The sequence below is a fragment of the Caloenas nicobarica genome, chromosome 1, assembly GCF_036013445.1.
Source record: "Caloenas nicobarica isolate bCalNic1 chromosome 1, bCalNic1.hap1, whole genome shotgun sequence".
NCBI lineage: Eukaryota > Metazoa > Chordata > Aves > Columbiformes > Columbidae > Caloenas > Caloenas nicobarica.
The window spans coordinates 132,171,334-132,195,750 of record NC_088245.1 but is presented as its reverse complement, the minus strand read 5'-3'; the positions used below and the strand labels follow the sequence as shown (position 1 = coordinate 132,195,750).

Below are 24,417 nucleotides of genomic sequence, written 5' to 3'. Positions count from 1 at the left end.
TTCTTCTTTAATCAAATCTGACTGTCATTTTAAAACATTTTTTTTCCAACACATTCCACTTTGCCCTTAGCTTTCTCTCTGACTTATTTTGGCAGAAAATTTTTCTTAGCCTCAGGATTAGAAAAAAAAAATTGCTTTATTTACCAATGCTTTGCTAAGGTATGTGCAAGAAAACTCCTGTTCCACAATAAAAAACCACGAATCATCCAGGAACATGATACCAGTTTTTTGATATCATCATTGCAATCCCATTTCAGTTTGACTAGGAAAGAATACTAAATTCTGTTACTTTTTATGTCAAGTTTTAAGGCTAACATGAAGACAGCTCACAAAATCATTTATTTATACCAAATACTAGTTACCCTCTTGCAAGTCAGTTACTGAAAGCTTCTGGGCCTTTCTACTAGGATTAAACACAAATTATACCAAAATCTAAGCCCACTTAGCCATTCTTCAGAGGGAGTATAGAGTTCAAATTTCTTTTGGGGGGCTAGCAGAGAAGTCATTAGTCATACTTAAGGATTTTTAGTATGCTTGTGATTAGTATCTCTGGCTTTTTTCAGTTTGACATAGTCCTGATAACACGACTGCAGGCAGCTGCATATGAATCCAAATCAGTAAAAGGAACACGTACAAGCCAAAGAAATAGCATGGGCTATCACAGTTGAGCTGTGTCTTTGGAAGAATTTCTTCAGTACAGCATGCTTAATGTTTTTATTTTTTGTTTTAAAAGGTGTCACATTGGGAGCAAATTAGAATAGATAAGCCAGAAGCAGAGCTATGTTTTGGGAAAGAAAACAACATCTTGGTGTTTCAGCTCTGCTGAAACCCAGCCCAATGGAGATGTATTAATAGCACAGCTCATTTCCATGTAACCACGTCCACGTGGGAGGCATCAAACCAGGGATATAGAAAAGCACCTCTCATCCACGATGAGAAAGGAAAAAAAAAAGGGGGGGGAGGACAGGCCTATTCTTTAGGTGACTGCATTGGTACCAGCAGGCTGCACACTCCTATTAGGACAAAGTAGGTCAGTAAGCTTGTTTATGTCAAGAAATATGTGAAGGTAGTAACATGCAATTGCATTAGTGGCCACAGTGCTTGTTCCAACTTTATAGCTATTGTGCTCCAGGACAGATGTTTTCCGGATTGTCTGAGAAAAATGGGGATTAAACTGGAAAGAGTGATCCAGCTTGAAGTAAGCACAAATGCAAGGTGCAGGGATATCCTCTTTGTTCCAGTCCACACAGTAATACATAACATTATGACAACTCTTTAGTGCGTGAAGAAAAGCCGAAGTTCTGCAATGTTGGAGATGTATGCATTGAAGAATAATGTGCAGTATTAGGAGTGTATATATTTGTTTAGTGGTTTAGAATGTCGAACCTAAATATTCTGCAGGTGAGCGAGAACCCCATCAAAGTGTTGGGTAAGAGAAAGGACCTCTGTTTGGATCTGCACCCATGAACATGTTTCAAAAGGATAAGCTATGGGCAATTCATACTTCTCTGTGCCTTGTGCCACAGAAGGAAAGCTTCCCCATCACTGTTTCAGTTGCATTTGTGCTTTGGACAATGAAGGTACTAAAGTAATCATCAAGAAATAGCCAATATGCTCTAAATTTACAGTTCCTTTAACCTTTTTTGTTGTTATTTTTTTCCCCCTGCCAATAATGTTAGAAGATATCAAGTGCAAACAAACACAGAAAAAAAGAGAGGGGCCTACTCAGTTCAAGGCTATCGTAACTTATGCAAGGTTATAATATGCAGAAGCGTTATTTACCATATCCTGCAATATTCATTGCTACTGCTAGGAGATCAGTGTAAGACAGATAAAAGTAAATACGTTTTTTGCACAGCGGGTAGGAACTTCCAGAATTCATTGCCACAGGAGGCTGGGTTGACATACAATATAAGCAGATTCAAAAAGATATTACAGACATTCATAGGCAACAGGTAAATACTAAGTAGATCTAAAAAAAAAAAAAAAGAACAGGAGATGTGCCCTCCAACATCCCTGACAGAATGACTGTGGATGCTGGCGGAGTGGCAGAATACAGGAGGAATGAACCACAGAAAATGGACAAACACACGTGCTTTTCGTAAATGCTGGCCACGGCCACATATGCCGGTCTGGGTGCATGAGCATGTCTTGCATTCTTGGCTCACTTCTACCTAACTAAGGAATTATTTAGACCAGAATGTCTCAAAGCTTCCCAGCAGTGCAGGCGAAATACAGTTTTGTGACTGTGACAGAAGTGCTGCTTTAGGCACCATTCCTCCCTGAGAGCGGTGAGAGCTGTGTCCAGCCACCACGATGTATTGACCATGGGTCAGCTGCCCAGGAATTCTGCTGCTACTAAGACAGCACAGGATGGCTTGATATTAACGGTTAATCAGCAACTTCCCTGACACCCAGAGTATGTAGATCTGCCCCTCTCTAGGCTGTGATTTTTCTGCCACCATCACTTTGCAACCATAGCTAAGCACTCTCTGTAAGACTAGAGTTGGTATGTTACAATGTGACAGAGCTCCCTGAATAATTTATATCTAAGGCTCCATTTCATACTTATTTGTTATCCTGTGGGTTTTCCCCTAGGATATGCCATCTAATTTCAATTTAAAATGTAAGTTCCATAAATTACCACTGTGCAGAAGTTGCTTTAACATGCCATTTATGAAGGTAATGGTGCACATTGTAGCAGAAGTGTTTCAGAATTTCCACTCCTGGGATTATAGATTCACAGTAAGCTGGTAAGTGGGGAACAATGAAGAGTTTGCTAGAAAACTGAACAAATCCACCTTAAAATACCAAAGCAAGTCACATCTTAATGTTGTGAACTCTGTGGGGGTAGGTTTCTGCAACAGCATGGACATCTAGATTCCCTTCTCACATTAAGCAGAAAAGAAGTGTGTATATTGTGTATATCATGTATATTTAGACACCAGTTCCTGAAAGTGCACTTAGGAAGAGTATTAAGACATATTTATGGTAAGATATAAATAAGGCACACTACACATTAATCCTTGGTTTAAAATTATGTGAATCTTGTTATATTCCCTGAGTATATGATTTTCTAAAATAGCATAACTTTAAATAATAGCCAGTCTAGGTAAAAAGTTCACCAATTATTTAACAAGGTATCATCCAAATATTATTTAAATGTGTATAAAAGTCTGCTATTTTTTGAGATAAACATAAGTTATGGTATTTTTACTTTGGAAAAAAGTAATATAAATTATATAGCAGTAAGTGCATTTCAGAAAAATTCACTTTGTTTACATGTCATGCCTAACTTAAAAGAAAATATGTCATTGCAGCCATTAGGACTATTTTTCTGTGCATAAAGCCACTTTTTGACAAAAGTCTCTCCTTAGGTATCTAGGTTTCATTCTTATGCTTAACACTCACTATATTTAATAAGCTTTAAACACCTGCTTGAATTAATGAAATTAAGTATTTCTTGGGTAAGACTTGCAACTAAATTATCTTCTGCTGATTTTATAACAGCGTTTTATATTTTGCTTTATTACTTAGTCATACAACTGCATACTTCAATAGGGAAATATAATGTAACATTCTCCTACCAAATAAATGTGCAAATCTAGAACTGCTTCTGACTGAAATTACTTAAGTAGCATACCCAAAAGAAAAGGATCGATGTTTGAGTTATAACGTACAAAGCTACCAAATACAAGTAATGTAGCAGTGAATTCCCAGGCTATATATACATCTTGCTTTAACGCCTAGTATCTAAGGACCTGAGATGTTCTGTTTGTTTGTGACATATTCAGTAAGACAGTTTTTTATTCCCAGTTATGGATCTGTCTTTTTTGGTGATTTTCCTCATGTAAATTTGAAAGTAGATCTTGTTACATGTAAGCTAAGACTGCATATCAGCAATAAATGCATCCCACTGTCTGTTAAGCAAATCTTGTGAACTGTGGACCTTCTTGAAGGTCTTTAGGAAAGAGTTAGGTATCACTTGCCAGTGGGAAGGTATATGTGAATCTGCAATATTGTAAGTTCCCTTCTCTGCAGTGCCCTTAACTTGCCAGGGGGTTATCACTGTTAGTGCTTTGCCTTTGGCTTGTTGGATTTGAGTTGATGAGGCACAGGAGGAAAGGTTCCACAAAAGAAGGAAATCCAGGATTTAAAGTCAAATCTTATATTGCTTGTGATAACATGCATAACAAGCAATTATTTGAGGGAAGAATGCAGAAAGGGTGGAGAAAGGGATGGGCTGTGACACAATGCAGCTACAGAAACAAATTTAGATTGTATGTAAGATGTGCCACTTTGAGACTGATACGCCTGGTTCAGGAAAAACACTCAGCATATGCAAGTGCACTTGGGAATGTGAATAGCCTAAATAATTTTAGAATCCATTTATAAACCACTTACATTTACTTCAGCCTGCTTGCATGATTTCTGATGCCTGTCAGCCACACACAAGACCATATTGCTAATCACACAAATGGAAAGCTGTTTTCACTTAGCTTGCCAAGCATCTTGCCAAACTCTGAAACCTTACAAGCACCTGGTTTTGATTTAGGGAAGATCTTGGCCTGTTCCAGTTCCATTTGGTTTCCTTTCTTGTTTCTCTTTTTTTCCTTGCTTGTTCTTTCACTTTCTTTAGTAGTTCCCATCCAGGATGGTGAAGTTGTAATCGTGACAGTTCATTATATCCAGTAACTCAAATGATAATTGAATACTCTGTGATGGCAGGATACTATTAATAATTTTCTGATGTATATGTTGCATATACATGCTTTGTGTATCTGACTAAATGCATTGCTTTGGATCCAACAGGCCAGAACCAGTACTGTGGACAAAAGATGGTGGAGAACTACCAGATCCAGAGAGAATGGTTGTCAACGGCAGGGTCCTAAGCATCAGTTTCTTAAACAAAACAGATAATGGTACATACCGATGTGAAGCAAAAAATCCTATTGGCCGAAACAGCACAGAATATGTCCTGATAGTACATGGTGAGTGCATGCTCATTAGTTTTTTGGTGCATGTTATGCATATGTAGCATTTCAAGAAAATGCAGTCCGTTTCTTATGATCATTACCAAAAGAACAGCAAGAAAAAGCTGGAAGTATAATTGCACTTTTATTGATGCTATCATCTAGTTGTGGGGTGCATGTTTACTTCCTTTTATTGGCATGCCTCTCTTCATACAGTTTAAACAAAATATATTTGCTTATGCTGTGAACTTTTTTGCGAAGTAAGCACCTGTAAAAATGTTTTGCAGTATGTTGGTACTGTTTTATAAATACTTGCCTCAGGCACACACTGTTCAGATAAAGCTTGTTACAAAAGCATATGTGAAGGGAAATAGGGAAATACTAGACAGAAGGGTATTTGAGATTTTTGTTTTGTTTTTATAGACCACCGAAGAAAGGACAATCAGATATTTTCTTTACTCAAGTTACAGTCTGCTGCTGAGAAAATTCAGCTTATACAAGTTAACTGATCATCATCTGGCTTGTCATTACAGTCGGTCCTCAAAAATTTGTCCTGTCCTAAATTCATGTGACTATTTCTAATAAAATTGAAAAATGGGAAGGTTCACATTAAATTACAAGTGATTTGTTTTCCTTAATTAATTAGGCAACGATATGTGTCACATGAAAAGAATAGCAGGCTTTTACATTAATCATGAAAGAGAGATTGGTATGACTCAGGTATAGGAGAAACTATAACACAAAGTTAGCATTTACCTTTAATACAGCTTTGCAAAAAGGATCTACTGTCCCAAAACATAAAGATCTCTTATCACAGATATGTATGTGATAATTCCTGGAAAACTGCGAGTTCTGTAATTTGAATTTTAACAAAAGTGAACATAGAGGCGAAAGTTCCACTGTAGCTTATGACAGTATTTTGCTTTTCCTCTAGTTTTGTAAAAAATGCAACTTCTTATAAAAATGGCAAAATAAAATGAAACAATCCAATACAAATTATACTCTGTAAATAGGCATGGGAATTGTATAGATTTTATTTGCTCATGATGAATTCAGGTATAACAAATACATGTTTTCTTGTTGTTTGCAAGCTCTAAATAACATTTTTCACTAAAGGTTTAACCTGCCTTTAGGTATTTGGCAGAAAACTTTTAATAAGTGTTACTTTCAGTTTTCAGTAATGAGATATTTTTTGACGCTGTTGATGAAATGTCATTTATCAAAAGAACCCCTTAGATTACCTTTCATTTTTCTTAAAGTTCACTGTTAGTTTATGTAGGATTAGTGGCACAAGTAAGGAGGAAGTCTTTGCATGAGGAACTCAGAGCCTGTACTGCTGCGTGAGTATTTCTGTATTAAAAAAAAAAAAGAAAAACTAAACCCTCTAACCTCTACTTACATTGATTACTACAAGAAAAGAAAAAGAAAACCTATCCTTTACATTGTGGAGGTAGTATTGTATTGGTTCTTGGCTGCAGGCATGAAGTACACTGCCTTTGATGAGATAATGTCTTCTGGCTTACCAAATGTTGAAACTTCTGTCATTTATGTCTCCTGCCCAAATTATTTATCTGATTATTTCTGAAAACATGGCCTTTTATAATGGTAGATTTTTTCCATCAGTGGTGACTTTGTAATATACCTCTATTAAAGAATATTTCACGATCTCCTATGTGTCTTTTGCATAGTGGCATGCCCCCTGTTGATCTGATTTTCTTGCAACAACTTTATGGCAGTGTGTAAAATCATTCATTATCAGGAAGGCATTCTGTTATGTTTGGCAGCACATTAGGCATGTTATCAGATTTAGCTTGCACATTGCTGACCTTTTCTGTTATGAGTACCAGAGTTTTCCTAATTATGTTTCTGCAATTCCAATGTTAGAGCTAGAGAAGGTAAATGTCAGGTGCTTCCAAGGTTTCTGAAACAATGAGAGTAGTGTGACAGAGTATGTGATGATGTTTAATGCTCACCTTACTGCGTTTTAGAGTTGTTAAGTTTATTTTGAGTAGAGAAGAGACTGACACAATTATTTTATCAAGTGTAGCACAATCAATTGTATAGATCAATTTAGTCAGTGTCTTACCCCTTCTTTAGCTCATTACATTCACAAATGTCCCTAGTGAAATACAATCCTCCCAAAACTATACAATATTCTCTCTCTCTCTCCCTCTCTCTCTGAGGGCTAGCAAACCTACATTTTATCATTTCCTGAGATGCATTCTTCCATTTAATAGGGGATGTATTTTTTTCTAGATCTTCCTAAATATATCTGGGAGCATCCTTTGATTTTGCATCGCTTCTCCTGTGCCTAATGTGTGGCTATAATTTTTTTTTTTTGGTCCTACTCCTTTGTTAGAGGTGATTTATCATATCAGTATGCCTTCTTTACTTGACCGTTAGGTTCCTAATACAAGTATAGTCCAGATTTAACATAAGGGGAGCATTCGTTCATAATGGTGTGGGAGAGGAGAGTGCACGAGAATCTCTTCATAAGAGATTATTTTAAATTACAGGTCAAGTAAGTAAGGTCTAGGAAAAGTGACCTACCAGAACTTTATGAAGTGAGGATTAAGTGCCCTGAATGCTAGTGGCCACTGCCTTAATGGAGCCTCTGGAAGTTCAGCTCCGTAGTTTTTAAACAACAAATAATTTTTCTAGGAAACTCTGAAGCCCAGAGGAGTTAGGGTGAGAGAGAAAGAATGATAATCATATGTCCAAGTTTAGAGAGGTACTAAGGCAGTTTCAGTTTTTCCAGGCTAGATTGTGTGAGAAGACAGAGGACATCGATGGAAGGTATCCTCTGCAGAAGCAGGGGAGTGTAACCTGATTCAGAGCTTTTCTTTTCTTATCCATACTGTGATTTCCTCTGCATTCTTTCTTTTTTTTCACTTCCACTTGCAAGTTTTTCTCTCTTTCTGTTTATTAAGGTTGTAAAAGTTTCATCAGGCTTCTATTCCTTTTTTCCCTTATGAAATGCCCCTCTGAGTGGGACTCAATCTACTAATTCTCTCCATTTCTGAAGTTATCTTCCTAACTCAGTAGAGATTTAGACCTCCTTAGCACAGAGAGAAGTTTGCCTAAAATTAGAAGGTATAGAATAGTAGAATCATAGAATCATTTTGATTGGAAGAGACCCTAGTTTAAGAGTAAGCAAAGTATTTATACATATTAATTATACAAACCAAGCAAAGAGTGTCTCATGCCTTTAACTGGACTAACCTAGACACAAAATTATACAGAAAAGTAGTATTTTTTCCACTGTAAGTGATGATGTGGTAATACTGTTTTGATGTTAAGTGATGGCAGTGGAAACAAATATTGCTATAACCAGATGAATGGCAATCTGTCTGATATAATTAGTATCTGATAACACAAAAAGTCTTTTTAGATTTGTAGTGTAATTAAAGAAATTGGACTTCAGAGAAATTGAATATAATTGAATCAGGTAAAAGGCACAGGCTATTAAATATTCTCATGCTGCTTTGCTGAATCAATATGGCTGTTACTTTCATTTTTCTTACGTTTTATTATTAATAATAAACGTCATGAAGCAAGAAGCTGGGCACAAAGTCAGAGTTTATAGGCAGCAGTACAAAGGCAAGATATGTAGTTTGCTCAAACATTTGCTTATGCAGTAACAAAGCAACAAGTTTTAATGCGTGTAGCTGTTGTCATTTCTGTATTCTCATTGGCGAGCTTAGTGCGTTAGAAGTGCACATTCTGGCTAGATATATTGCACCCTTTCTTTGGTAATGGGCCCCAGGCAATTTTCACTTTCTTCCAATTTATTAATAATTTTGTTTACCTTTGTCCAAATACTAGTCATTAATCATCAGTAAACAGAGCTAACTGTCAAACTCATAATGCTCAACCCAAAACCATAGATTCTACTTGCAAGGCTTAGATAGTAACTGTATTGATTCAGCTGGAGTTGAGAAAGGAAGTGGTCCATCATCATCAAACTGAAGACACAGCTGTTATGTGGGTAGCAGTAGTTCATACCCTCTGGATGTCACTAGAAGACCTGAAGACTTAGTTCAACATCATATTGAGTGAGTGACAGAAGTCCGCATCATTAGGAAGTCTTAATGGAAACAGCAGCATTTGATAATTTGCAAATCTATTTGAAATAAAGTACCTTGGTGAAATATCCTGATTTGCCAATCTAAAGACACATATTCAATTAATTTAAATATTCAGAGCTATCATGTGTCGTGTATATATTATGTATCAAAGCAATATGGAAATTAACATGAATCGGCAGCTGTGGATGGTCAAAGCAGTTCTTACAATTAGACATACAGTAGAAAGTGTTTAAGCCAGTAACGTAGTATCTCTAGAGAATAAAAAGTGGCATGACATATTCCCTTCAGTCTCTCAATTATTTTGTATTTTTTTCTTGAACAAGCTATTTTATTGCAAATAAAGGTAATTAAAAGACTGAGTTACATCCTCGTACTTTCGAACAGAAGATCTCCTACAATGCGTAAGACCAAAGGTCCCACTGCACCTTTCCTTTGGATTAAAATGTATTTATCCTCAACTGCTTGTCCAGTCCCATTTCAAAACATTTATCATCTTCGCTTTCACAATAACCTGTGGCAACAAGTTTCTGAATTGAATTATGTGCTTTGAGGGAAAAGTATTCTCTTTTGTTTGTTTAAGCCTGCTGCCTGATCTCTTCACTTTCGAACTTTACAATCTATTTGGCCTCTTTTGCTGTTTGTGCTATAAGAATGGAAAATCTCATTATGATGGGTGTTCGCATTTGCATTCTGATGGCATAGTCTCATTCCTCTTACCACTGCTGACAGTTTCTTTCAAATCCCAGTACATCTTCTGTTATAAATTCTCCCACTTAGGTGTTTGGCTTGTATCCTCTTCTAAGTCCCACAGCTGTTATTACCTTGATAATGTTCTCATTTCCACCTTCATTTTACCATTTTCCAGTCTGATTGCTGCATTGCAGCTAAAATCGCTGCTGCTTCCCTTCAATAGATTCTCAAGTATTTCCACCTTGCTCTCAGTTTCTCACTAATTATGATCTTAGACTCTGCATTTTCTGGATTCCTGTCCCTTATATCCACTCTCCCTCTTTCATGACCTCGTTTCTACATTTTTCTTCATTTTTGGTCTAGTAGTAAATCTCTATGATTGACTGTTCTCCATATCTGGAACAGCACTATGCCAAGCATAGTGCTATGCCAAGAGCACCAGACAACTTAGTATATTAACTTCTGCCTCCAAATACATTTATAGAAGTTTGTCTCCTGTAGCCACCCATAATACCAGCACCATGCACTTTTACTTCTATACATGTTTCATTTTAATTTAGTAGAAACTCTGTGGCATGCAAAGCACATCTGAAATGAAAGAAACTCCATTACTTCTGTCTGTTCTAGATTCTTTTATCTTTGTCTGTTCATTTGCCCACTATCACATTTTTATTAAATCTCATTTCTCTTGTGACGTTTTCATAGGGGGCCCTCTCCTTTATTTCTGTAACTCAGTTGTGCACATCACTCACTCTATGAAGGTGAAAACTGAGTAGAACAGTAATTTGAGTTAAAACTGAGGAGGTGCAATCTCTTTTCTTCTGTTTTCTGTGAAAACTGAGCTTATTGGATAGGCAATAGATCTCCTGGTTTCAAATATTTTCACTACAGGCCTCTGATAGATCTTATGCACTGCTTCTGGACATGTTATCCTCATAAACATATCTCAAAACCACGTAAAAAATATTCACTAAAGGGGTGGGAGGAGGTGGGAAGGAAAGGAAGCAGCATCCATGTGAAAGAGCACGCTCATCAGTAACCTATTTGCTCTCTGTTTTGGTGATAACACCCTAGATGTTGAGGTAGCTGGACAATTTCTAAAGTTTCCTCCTTTATAGTTCCTGACTTGACATGTCTCATTTACAGACAAATCTCCGAGAAAAGACTTTCCTTGCCTATGGGAAAATCCTACCCTTTGACTGAACAAAGCTTGGGCTTTGGGAAAAGAGAATTGAGCAGAGCATTGTGTAATGGAAAAACAATAACATGTACAGATACAATAGTGCATGTTTTTAGTAAAAAAGCAACCTTGCCCTTACAGCAATCAAGGCATATCAAGAATATGAGTCTCAGAAGACAGCTTAGGACTTAATTTGAAATTCTGTACATGTGAATACCTGTGCTATTTAGTTTTGTGTTTTGTTTTGGTTTTATATCTCTGTTTGAATTAAAAGAAAGAGGGTGTCTCAGTTTTGAAGCCTGTGTTGGTTTGGCTGAACCAAAGTAATTTTCCATGGCTTTAGCTAATTTTCTTGTTGGTAGCTAGCATTGTCCTTTGTTTTGAATGTAGTTCAAGAATAATAAGACAGCACCTTGGGACAGAGTAAATGTTTTCTTCCAGTAACTTTCCAGTGTTTGAGATTTAGCATGAAAGGATGTAAGAACTCACTGATGTTGATATTTATTTATAGAGAAGCCAAGGTCATCCCTCAATTTCTCAAGTTTTGCAAGTAAGCAGGTATATAATGCGTGGAGGAGCGGATCCAGGACAGCTGACTTAAGCTGGCCAACAGAAGTATTCTATACTGTGAACGTCATGTTCTATATTTAAGTGGGAAGTTTCTGGAGGTAGCCCTCTTTCTTCAATGGCTGCTGTCCCTGAGGGGTTTCTGCTCCTGTTCTTCTTCCAGAACCTCGTTCCAGTATCTTCCCTGTGCCTGGCTGTTCATCTCCGCATCTCCACTAAACTCACTGTGCTCACAGTCTCTGCCTTCTGGCATTCATTGCTGCAAGCGCGATTTCTAGTGGCTATTTGCTTTGTATTGTTTTCCTTTTACCATTATTTAAGAAATCTGCTTCTATTTCAACCCATAAGTCTTTCCTCCTCTTTCCCTTCCCTCCAGAGAAGGAAAGGTGAGTGAGCAACTGTTTTGCTATTTAGCTGCTGGCCCACCGCTAAACAGCGACAAGGCATATTCCCATCTTTTAAAAAGCAAAAATAACATTAAAAAGTACAGAAGACAACTCGCAGACAGATAAGCCTGAGCTTTCAGCTGAAAAATAAATAAATTAAAGAATGCTCTTGAAGACTTTTTCCTTCTCAAATGTTTCCATCCTCCCAAACCATCTTTTTTCTTTTTCTCTCTCCCCCTTCCCTGCTATGCATGTCTGCATACACACACGCTCAACACGCACACACATGCAAACAAACAGAATAACTTATTATTAATAACTTATTAGTAGTAACTTATTCAGGAAGAGATTTTTTTTCTATTTTTTTCATCTTCATATATTTGAAATCCACAGCAGAGGATGGTTTTCTTGCAAAAGTTGAGGTGTGGAGGAGTGAAGTTTCTGCAAGGCATAGCCCTTCTAATTGTGTTGAAATATTTTGATTTTGCATCAACGTTCTGAAGTGACATTAAGGTATTCAATCATTGTCATGACATTAAAGTTGACTTCTCCAGATGAGTTGGTTACGCTAAAAGAGGTGGCCCAGACCTTAAAGCACAATGCAGATGGATGCTGCACAATCAGATGAATTAAGTAATCATTGTACTGGACTAAAGAATAATATTTAGTTGACATTTTTTAGGTACAAGAAGTCTGTCAAGAAACTTATGGTGGAATTGTTGACTTAATTTTATGGATGAATTGTCCAGCCATCATCCCTGAATGCTTGCACAGCAGATGCTTTGAAATTGTTTTTTGTTGATAAATACATGAATAGTGGGGTCTGTGGTTGAGCTGTATGAACTGATATTTCTTCATTTATGGTAACTTTGGAAAAATAATACACAATTTTTTTTTCAGATAAGCTCAAAATTATTTTGGGAAGGTCAAGAAAACAACATTCCAAACCACAGTAACACTTTTGGGGAATCTGTTTGACACTTCTACATTTTTACATTAAAATACTACTTTTGATGAAAGAAAACTTCTAAAGTAATTTTGTTAGATAACATATAGAAGGTTTTAATTAATTTATTTTCCATAGTGGAGTACTCATTGGAATTATTTAATTCAGAGTATTTCAGTTGAATTAAATCTGAATTTATCCTGGGTTGTTGTGTTGGTGTTTTGTTTTGTTTTGTTGTGGGGGGGGGTTGTGTGTTTTGTTGTTGTTTTGGTTTTGGGTTCAGTTTGGTTTGGTTTGGTTTTGTCGTCTTCTCCTGGTGGATGCAGCGAAAGCTCTCTCTGGGTTCCATCTTTAACAACATATTCTAGCATGTATAGCTCATTCCTATTTGACTAAATGTCATACTTTTTTAAAAAAAATGTAGACTTGGATAGTGTCATTAATAGCACACAACACTTAAAATATTTAATTTTCTATGTACATATATAATTGGCTAATGTGATAGTTCTTGATTTGGATTCTGTATGTTATTTCTGAAAAGGAAAAGATTGCATGTTAGTTTTGAATTATAACAAGTTCTTGTTTCCACATGCAATAATTGCATAAAGTTAATATTTTGGGTACTTGCATATAGGTAAAGCATCTGCAATAAAGTACTTCTTGAACTAGATATACTGTATAAATTGCTGTTGCTTTTTCGAAAAGAACTTTTAACTGATCGTTAGTGATGTATATTTCTGAAATAATGCTGTTGAATTCATTATCGCTGATTTGCTGTAGTAGCAGAGCTTGCTCTCAGATTTTTCTGGACTTCAAGCTTTGCTATTGCTTATGCTTCTAACATTCTTGAACTTTACATTGATTGAGCTTTTTTGGCTGAGGGGTCAGACTTAAAAATTACTGTGTCTATGAATATCATATGCAATCTTAATGAAGAAAATATAACTGATAACAGAAAAATTTCACTTCAAACTGATGACAAAGTTACAGTCTAACAGTTGCTAGTGATCTTCTTTTTGCATATAGATAATTTATTATTCACAAAACCCAAACAATAAATAAATTGTTAAATTGATTTAGTAATTTTCTAAATTGAAATATTTCTTGACCATTAGGTGCTACATGGAATGCAGATAAGGGTGTCCTTTATCTTTCTCATACAATGCTTTTATAACTTACCTCTCTTTTGAGGATAGGTTGCTCAGTTTTTCACTCAATTCAAGAAAGGAAAATGATACGCTATATAGTGATACTGCTTAAAATGTCAGCTAGTGATGCTAGCCTCGTGATACATCAGTATCATGTTTTGTTCCAACTGAGATTACAAACCTTGGGAAAGTAACAAAAATCATTGGTTCTGAGCAATTGGAGATAGATATAAATGCTTTGAGATTACAAACAGTGTGGAAAGGGGTAGGGAAAGGTTCTGTAAAAATTCTTAGAGCAGTCTGAGAAGTTCTGTATCTAAGGTTTCTGATCACACGTTAAGATGAACATAGAGGCTCAAAGAAACATAGACACATCGAAATTTTATCCTCTCAAACCATTAACATTTCTAATATCAATAATTGGATGTTAATATTTATTAGTTCTGAGTATTCTGGTTCTGCTATTTGTAATTTTAATAATTAATGGCTTGTGAACTTTTTCTGGAGTTTATCTTAGTCTGCGTGTCTATATTGCATGAAGGAAAAAATATTCAACAAAATACTTCTTACAGCATTCTATTAGTATTTTACTTACAGTAAATAAGGTTTCCCTCTCCCTTGTTTTCCATATTCTTCTAACTAAAAAACAGATAAAAATTACAAAAATTTGAAATTTCCCTGAACAAAATTAAAAAATCTCCATAACATCTTTCTTCACAGCATAGATTCAGTCTACATTTGAGGTGAGACCCAAAGCATCTTTAGCCCCTCCTCCAAAATGGAAACCTCTAAGCTGCAGTAACACACTGTTTTTTCTGTCTTTTACTGCTTGAATTCTTGACCCAATATGATAAAATTCTCTTTGATTTGTAATTAAAGTCACATTTTTTATTGCTAAATCATATAATAATCTTTCTATATTAGATCTTCCTCTGTCTTGCTATGCCTTAATGTGAATTACTTTGACTTTGTCATTAGGATTCAGAACTGTTTTGACAGCTTTGAAGAACGCTCATTGCATCAATCTTTCTGTATGATTGCCATGGGAAGGGGAAGAGACAGCAAAAACTAGCCAGGAGGACAACAAGCGTATATCTCAAAATCATTCCCAGGTTGCAGGGAGGCAAAAAAAACCCCAAACTAAACAAACAAACAAAAAACCAAACTAACAAACAAAACCAAAAAACCCAAACAAACGACAACAACAACAAAAAAACCCCCACACAAACCCCAAAACCAAACAAACAAAACAAACAAAAAACCCCAAACAAACAAACAAAAAACAACAAACACTGATGCTAGCAAGTATGACTATGGATCTACCAAAGTGGTGGTAAAGTTGATGGGAACAGCCAGTGCTATACGGGGAAGTCCCACAACACCCTGACTTCTTTCACAGGGCTGTGGTTCCTCCACTAGCACAAATAAAGCTATAAACCCTTTTGAAGAAACCCACCTGGCAGGTGCCTGTGAAGAGGTCTCCAGGCATCTGCTGCAACTGATGGAGTTCATTTTGTGGTGTAAGGTGATGTGTCATTTGTAAGAAGAGTGGTCCAAACAATTTTCAGTCAGGATTACTTTTCTTAGAAGCCGTGGAGAGAGAATAATTAAAGTTTTTATTTCTTTATTCTTTATCTACTTTACACTCTGACATGCATTTACTTTTACTTCACTGGTATCCACACAGCTTGTTTACTCACTAAATATGCCCTTGAAGAAAAAAATTGCTTTTGCTTGGAAACTTCGTGACTGTCAGTTGAAACTACCCATGTTAATCCTCATGGCAAGTGAAGAAAGAAAGAAAACAAAGGAGAGGAGGAAGGAAAGAAAAAAAGTTTGACAGGGTAAAACTGTAGGAGTGGGTAAACCTGAGGTATTACTGTGGGTCATTGCACTACTGGATTTCTTTTTCCTTCTGTTGTTTCTGTTTTTTGTATTTTCTGTGGGTTTCCTAATGCTTGATGAGTAGGAGGCAGGGAGTAGTCGTAGGAGGTTGACGTGTTGAAGTGCTAGTTTGCTGCTTGATTGAGGAGAGCTCTGGATGGCTTTCATCATTCACAGGCAGGAACTGAAATGTCTTTGCACAGCTTTGTATATCATTTTGTTTAAAATAATTTAGGAGATATGACCAAACATTCTTTATAACAGATACTGTGATAATCCTTTGGTGAACCGTCCTACTGGATGGCTTGGTAGTTAATGTACCAAACGTGTGCCTGACTGAAGGGAAGCTGGATAATTTTAATAAAGTTAAGTCTTGACTATATTGCATGTGTCCTGCCATCCATAGTAGTGTGTTATACAAAGCCAAAAAGTCATGAGGGGAATTCAACTACATGTATAGAACTCTCTCGACCAAAGAAAGACAGAGCATAAAAGATTGACAGCTAGAAAGATAGGGCCTTTGTTTCTCAGGTAATGTAGTATGGTGATAAGAAAATGAGAATTAAGTGTATTAGTCATAGACAGTGCAAAGAAGTGCAATAGACTATGTTTTAGGTTGCAAAGATGCCATTAACTTGCCTGAGGTGATTTTCAATGGGATACAGCTATCCCACTGTGATAAAGCATTTCATATTAGTGTTGGACCTCTTTGATTTTAGTTTGAAACAAAGTAATTTAAAATAAGTAATATTCTCTATCTCTTTTTACTAACCTTAAAATTATTGCAGTGAGTTTTGAGTTGTGTAAGCAATTTCAGTGATTTCTGCTGAATTTCTCAGAGAAATGAAAGTAGCTACCATAATAAAAAAGAAATCGGCAATCTGCTTACCTCCATTTAGTTTCAACATTTGTGTCCCTAATCGGGAAATTTTAGAAAAATCTCCTTGGCCTTTTTCCTCTTCCTAGTGCAGTGCTGGCTGAGCTTTTTGAATTTTTTTGCACAGAAAGAGTCAAGTGTCATTCTGAGAAAGCTGTCATATTTGTTCAAGGCTGCTGGTGTCTGAATTTGTATTGTATGTAGGTTTTCAAGGGCCAGCTGCTGGTACTTTATTTCATTTAATTTTGAGTGCTCCTATTTTATGGCTTGGAGAAACAAGGAAATATGACTTGTCTGTTAACTTAAAAAGAATAAAAATTAACATCACAGCCTTAACATGATTTTTAAGCAGTGGCAATGAGCCTATAGCACCATATCAATAGTGATAGAATGCTGTGTTTCTGGGGCAAATCATGCTGGCTTTACTCATACAAGACATTTGGCGCCTTTTGTGGTAACATTTTGTCTTGAATGCAGTGAAATTGGCACTTCAGCTATAAGGACAACTGCTTTTTAAATATCATTTTAAGAGGCTTTGTTTTCTTTTATGTTTCTGATTGTTTTGGTTTTTTAGTAGAGGGTTAAAACAGGACTCGGGAGTTCTGTTCTGAACAATCCTTTCAGGCTCATGTATCTGTAAAAATCAGACATTTCACTTAATACTTCTTTGTTCATTTCCCCAGCTGTGAAATGGGAATAATGCTAGCTCCTCTTCCTTAATATTTGGTCTGCACTGTCTAAATAATGATCTTACAGAAACTCAGGGCAGAGATCCATTCTCTACTGCACATGTATTTGTTAATGTCGAATTGTGAACACGATCGACATGTATAGGTGCCTTTTTAAAAGTAAAGCTATTTCATTTGACACTGAAGTCTCAAACAGTGCTCTAAAATGTTACCTTTTTCTTTAAAATGTTGAATTACTAAATTCTCTTTCTTAGCCTTTTGCATGCTCTGCAAATTTTACTTAATTTCTTTCAGGCAAGTTGCATAAGCTTCAGTGATTTGTTCAGTGCAGTATTTGTAACTACATTAATTAGAAAGATGAGCTTTTGTACAGGATAGAATGAGTCCCTTAAATAAAATAATAGGCGTTATTAGTATTACTACTATTAAATGGGAAAAGGCTTTTTCACCTACTAGCAAAACTTATAGTAGCTTTGGGAAAAATAGGTCTTACACCATATTTTTTAGTAATCTGAAGTATATATTGTATTCATATAACTCTAGAACATGGAATATCAATCTTTCTCTTGAATATTTGTTTTGATTTGTCCTTGGAGGTACATTGTACACTAATAACAATTAATAAAGTAAAACTTAGAGCACCTGAAAACAGATTTCAGTATTAAAAAATTTGCCTTCTTGATAATTTAGGTTTTCTGTGTCCTAAGATAATCTTCAATATCTAATCATCAGGACAAGTTATTATCGTATGAATTTTATCCTTTTCTGATCTCTGTATGTCACTTGGTTTTAGCACAATTAGAAATTAAGAAATATCGCATTACAACCTATTTGTTTTCTCCAGTACAAATGTTGCAATTCATAGAATGTGCCCCCCAAAACTGAACAGCAATAGGCAAGTATATTGTGAGATACCACATTATGTCACCTTTTATTCTTCTGCTTCACTGAGAGCAAGAATGGTGAGCTTCATTATTGGCTAGACTGGTGACAAACAATGAGTCTGATGGACAGTGAAATGGGAGTGTGCTCCAGCATCTCGGGGCCTTCATTGCAAACTACTCTTTCTGTTTCAAGGGAGCTGCCGTGAGAGTGCTTTTGCTGATCACAAATTCAGTGGAGTAGTGTGGGGAGCAAAATGATCCCTAAAGGAAGCACCGAGGGCTTCAAAGGTCAAACCCTGCATTTTGAAAGTTATCAGCCACTAGTGCAATGCTTAAATGTTCGTGTTAGTTGCTTTCCTGTGAAGACCTTGATTCAGATTTCCTGTGGTCCCCATGTGCAACTCCAACTGTGTGTGCAACAGACTGGTCTCCAGGTGACAAAGCTGTATTTGTGGCAAGATCTGTGTTGTGGAGAAAGGTCATGTTTTTCTACCCAGGGGAAAAAAAAAAAAAAAAAGCCCTTCCTTTTTTTGTGTGTTTACTGCTAGTCTTTGAATTTTAGCAAGTACTCACGAGCCTTATAAAATGCACGTACATAGACCCAGCGCCCACTAAATCTCAAATTCTGTTCTGTGTAAGGGGAGAGGTTCAAGAGGAAGGGTGGGAGCTGCCCCTGCTGAGCATGCTCTGCTTGTCATTCCCCACAGAATGTGGTAGAGCTGGATTTTATCTAAATACCCCTTGCTGCCTGTCTGACCCAGGGCTCCACAGCGCCATGGGAGAGCTGTCCTGAGCCCGGGCAGCCACACCTGGGTGTGGAGGGGAGTCACTGCTCTCAGCCCTGAGAACTTGTCCTCCCTTACCATGTCCTTCCTACTGCATTGAGACACTTCCTTCCCACCACTTCTTTTTTGTCACACCTGCATGAGAGCCACAGCTCCTTGTTTCCTGACAGCTCACACAGTTCTTCTGAGCCTGACCTGGCTTTACTGGTGGAAAATCAGCCTTTCACATACCTGTGGTCTTTGTGAGTCCTGCTGTTGCTCTGGTGCACTAAAGGAACGAGATATTCAGTAGAGGAGTTGTTTCAAGACAGTTAAGGGCAGTTAACCTTTTCTTCACATTTCAATGTCAAATGAGTTGGCATAATCAGAAATAACTTGCTAGTACACCTTGTTTTTTTCATATTCATCACATTTTTTATTTTTCCATGAGTAATTCTGGTCAGAGCATGTGTTGTAAAATGTGCCACGGTGTGATATCAGGTCATCATTTTAAAGGAAGAACTTTTAAGTGATTTGGGATGACATCATGCTGCCAATACGAAGTACTAATAATGGTATGGGCTTTTTTCTTTCAAGTTATATTCTTAAGTTTCTAAGCACAGAATTTGGGCCGGGAATGTGGAGATACCATTTTTTTGCTTGGCTCTTTGAAAACAGGAGACATTGTCTCTTTTTGCTGTAATTTTGTACTACTTCATCCTTGCTACTGAAACCTATTCAGTTCGAAATAGGACAAAAAACCCCCACCAAACTACCAAACTTTCTATAAGAAGAGAGAACCAGTGTTCTTCCCAGGTTCTAACTTAGATTAAAAGAGCAGTGAGATCAAAATTCTAATATCTCTTGATTTTTTTTCCTTTATCCTGGCTGTGCAACCAAACTATGTTTAATCAAACTTTAATGAGCTCTCCCACATCTTCTAATATTTAATATTAGACCCATGAAACATCTTGGAATCATGGGACTATGTGAATTTATTTTCTTTTCTTTCTAAGTTGCCTAGCTATTTTAGCCCATCTTTATATCTCGCATTATGAACTCATCCACTGGAAGACTCCAATGGTTTTAATTACAGATCTAGGTCTACATGAAGCTTTTGTTAAAAGAGTTTCGATATTTTTTAATGACATCTGATTTTCTAGACAAAACGTCAAGCACATAATTGCCATTTCAGAGTTTCATAAATCTGAATCAATTAGTAAAAAGAACCCCTTGACCTCATGTCCGTGAGCCTTCATGATCATTCAAAGTGGTAAGGAGCTATTGGCACATGATATTCAAGCTGAATGATCCTTTTGTTCCATCCCGTTTTCACGGAGTAAGGCTAAATGTAGCTCCCTTTGAATTTAAAACCTTGCTAAATTATTTAGTACTACATGCCATGGACTGATTAAATTTTGTACAGAGTAGTGAGATTGTTTCCCAGGTAGGTCATCACTCAGTTCAGTTTACCACTTAAAATTTATTTCATTCTCCATCAAAATACAGCAAGGGCCATCCATCATTATCACTTTGTCCTTTAATTTTTCTGTCAGCCTTTGTCAAGCTTGAAACAAAAGCCTTTACATTTTTATCAACTGCAGCTATTGTTGTCGGAATTGTGCTCAGTCATTTCAGAATATCGGTTGTGTTTTTACCAAACAAGTCAAATATTTTCAATAGGTCAGATCTATCTTTCACATAAGCCCGCTAAACCAAACAGAACCATTTCTCATTTCTTTGGAAATGGAAAGTAAAAATGCTTAGGGCCAAATTGGCAGTGAGAGTAAATTGGATTAATGTCTTTTGCTTTAGCAAGAAGAATGCGTCATCAATTCAAGAAAGAAGGAGAAGCGAGCAGGAAATTTTGATCAGGCAGGGCTTGACGGTGTTTTGAGCCGATCTTGTACAACACTATTCTGCCACTCATAAACAGACTACATCTGTGCCTCTGCTAAAGAGCAGTCTCCAGACCAAGCCAAGTGTTGAATGCTCCTCCTTTTTCCACTGTCTGCTCGCAGTCAGCCGTCAGATTACCTGCTGTCTGCCTTCACCTTGCCAGTGCTCCTGTAGCTTGATGGCTTGCTAATAGGCAGCAGCGGCCATGAACACCTTTCTAAAAGCTTCCCCATACTTTCCTCTGCATCCACTAAACCGTGACATTACGTTAGGTCCTTACTGAAAAGAGACTTCTTGGCTGAGCATTTGTGGCTCTGCTCAAACCCCCTCGTGCCACTGAGAGAGGTTAGGAGCCTGTCTCTTTCACTGAATATCCAGTTCAGGTCCTACCTGTATAATCTGTGGGAACGTATGTGAAAAAGAGTTGGAACTGGAGTCAGTAACTGCCGTTGGCATGAAGTCTAACCGCTTTTCTATTTCCAACAACTTTTATGGAAACTATTAGTTCCCTGGGAATTGATTGTATTTCAGAGATAGCAAGGGGATGAATATCAGCTTAAATACATAATTCAACTTTTGACTGTCTGTCAACACATATTCATTTTAGGAGTAAGGTTTCAAAATTAATGGTGACAATTATTGCTTGACTTCTAGATCTGTGAGCATGGCTTTTCTATCTTTTTTGGTTCCCTATTGGCAAAATATAGCTATTTTCTGCTCCATTAGAGGCTAAGGATTAATACCTTAGTATTATTGAAATAGCAATCTGGTGCATTGATTTGGGTATGGATACTTGAATTAAAAAGTTCCACTCTACAAGGTCTTTCGGTCATAATGATCCCTGGTATTTAGTGGCATGAGACTCATGAACAAAAAAATTGTTTTCAGCTGAATGTTGTGTACAACTAGATTCAGAAAATGCAAGGCCAGAAAAATGGAATTAAGTCTCAATCCAACACAGGTTTCTTGGGCAGAAATCTGAAAATCCATTCTTTTAAGATCCTTCTAGGCAGAGAGCTCAAGTGGGCAAGTTTACAGAGTCCCTTTGATAGCAGGTTTCTGAGCAGCTGCCAATAGGGAGCTCTGGGTAACATAATGTGTGCCTTGCCATTAGTATAAGATAGGTGTGCCCTGCAGTAAAAGCAATGACCAAAAAGTCCTACAGGACGAGAAACAGTCAAATTGTAATTCCCTTTTCTGGCATACAAATGAAACAGCACAACCTCATTAAAACACAGTGGTTCATATGCCTTAAATAGAAGCCTCTGCTGTTGTGTATCAGTTTATACTTGTAGTCTGTCCAATTTTGGGAACTACCAAACCCACTTACCTCCTGCACTTACAATACATGATGAGAGAATGAGGGGCACTGCATATTACTTCGCTTTTTTTCCAAAGTGCATATTCTGCATTCTCTGATGCAAAAGCTATTTCAAGGCAAGGTCAAGCAGTTTTCAAGAGAGTCCATAAATCTTCTTGGAAGAACTGATAAGGAGCCTTTCTGTCACAGACACTCAGTAGGAGTGGGAGGCCCCGTACACATAAGTCTTTCAAATGTGGGGCTGGGGTGCTTTCAGAGTTCTAATCTACGCCTGGATTTGGGATGTCCAAAATAGAGTTTAAGGATGGGTTATGGTCCAAAAATTCCAAAATGTGTTGACCAGAGAGCTGTGAGCTATTCTGTTTCTTTACACATACCTTCCTATTGCACACTCATGTCATTGAAGACATGATTCTACTGGGCAGAGCCTTGAACCTAGGCAGGTATGCACCAGACATTTCTTGAGTCCGGGGCCGACTTAGATTTCATTGCGTGGGCAAGTATTGCTCTTCAGGCTGATGATTCCTGGTTGCTATCTTGTATTGCAGTGTTTGAGAGCAAGTAATTGTAATGCTATGAGCAAAGCAGACTGACTGCAGTTATTTGCATGGTGAATTTCACCTTACTTTGCTAAGAAAGAAACAAAGCCAATGTCGTTGCTTGTACGTACCTTTCTTTTGAGAACATATGTTTTTCTTTGAGCCTTCTGACAAGCTGCCATTTTGATGTTTGACATCAGACTTTGTGAGTTTGATCAGGATACTAATTTCCACACAAGTTTTCATTATTCTTCGTTTGATTAGAAAAGGTGAATCTATCACATCTGTCTTAAAACTCTGATACACCCTAGTTCTTTTTAACTAGTATGTTTCCTAAGCAGCCTTTCTTTTAAAATAAGAAATCTTGTTGGAAATTCTTCAATCAGAAGAGAAACCAGAAAGCAATGAACTTCTAAATTCACCAATGTCTCATTTAAGCTATTACGTGGTAGAATAGGTAGACAGTGTGTTCACAGAATGGAAAGCACTGACATAAAACCATAACTGTATTTGCCAGTAACAGTTAACTTGCCATTGCAACAGTCTTAAGTAAATGGCATGTTTAAGAATGATAATTAATGGAACGGTGAGTCACACTAATTAGGTTTTATGTACAAGACTGGTTCGTGAAGCTTCCCAATAAACAAGGCTTTGCTCTCCTTATGGTGTGGTTTTTTTCTGTTTGATTTCATTTTTAGCAGATACTTATCAGGGAAGGAGTTTCCCTTTATGAGAAGCAATTGCAAAGATCAGTATATGTGACATGTATCTTTTTAACATGTTAATTTATTTCTAATGCTTATTATACTCAGTTCTGTTTAATTATCATGGTACTCACACTCCAGGTAATGTTGCCATTTTTCTTGATGATTAATGTGGCTACACTGTGGGGTTTTTTAAAAGCCTGTTTTAATTTTTCTGACTTGGGAATATTTTGTACTGAGAAACAGATTAAATACCAGTGTACAACAGATGAAAGCAGGTTCTCATACTGTTTTCTGATGGCTTCGAAAGCGGAAAATCCCAAAGGTATAGATTCCAGAGAGAATACTGCTGGTATTTATCAAAACCAGAGGAATACAGAAAACTGTAGGTGACTCATAGATGTTAACTGACAAGGAGACTTTTAAAGTGGCAAAATAATCTGTCATCCAATATGAAAATAAAGTAAGCATGCTAATTTGAAATCTTAAGAGAGTAATTATGCAATGCTGAACTCAAGGACCCTGTGTCTGAATTGTGTTCTGTAGGGCCCAATACTGTAAAGCTCTGAGCTACTTCAGCTCCCATTGATTTCAGTCAGAATTGATGGTGCTCACAGACCAATTGCATTTTGTTCCATAGCAAGGGAAGACAGATCGTGGGTCAGATTTTTACTCTTTTATTGCATTGAATAGCACTCTTCAGAAATATTTTCACTGAAATCAGTGTGGAATGGCTTACTAACCATCAGCTGCTGAGAAATTGGTCCTTTCCTTTTAAACCTGCATTATAAATAATCTGAAAAATGTCAGATGTTTTTACGTCCTCATGGAAGTGCTTTTCTCTAGTTCTCTTCAAGGCTTTGTTTTTTCTTTAAAAC

At 36.9% G+C, this 24,417-nt stretch overlaps 1 protein-coding gene across 3 annotated transcripts in view; it reads left to right on the top strand.

The window, feature by feature from the left end:
* Positions 1-24,417, top strand: part of CADM2 (cell adhesion molecule 2) — a 670,830-nt gene that overhangs the window by 598,770 nt on the left and 47,643 nt on the right. For all 3 annotated transcript variants that reach the window (XM_065635796.1, XM_065635804.1, XM_065635787.1), the window contains one exon: positions 4,813-4,991. In XM_065635796.1, the coding sequence (XP_065491868.1) occupies positions 4,813-4,991 (179 nt within the window). The remainder of the gene's footprint in view (positions 1-4,812; positions 4,992-24,417) is intronic.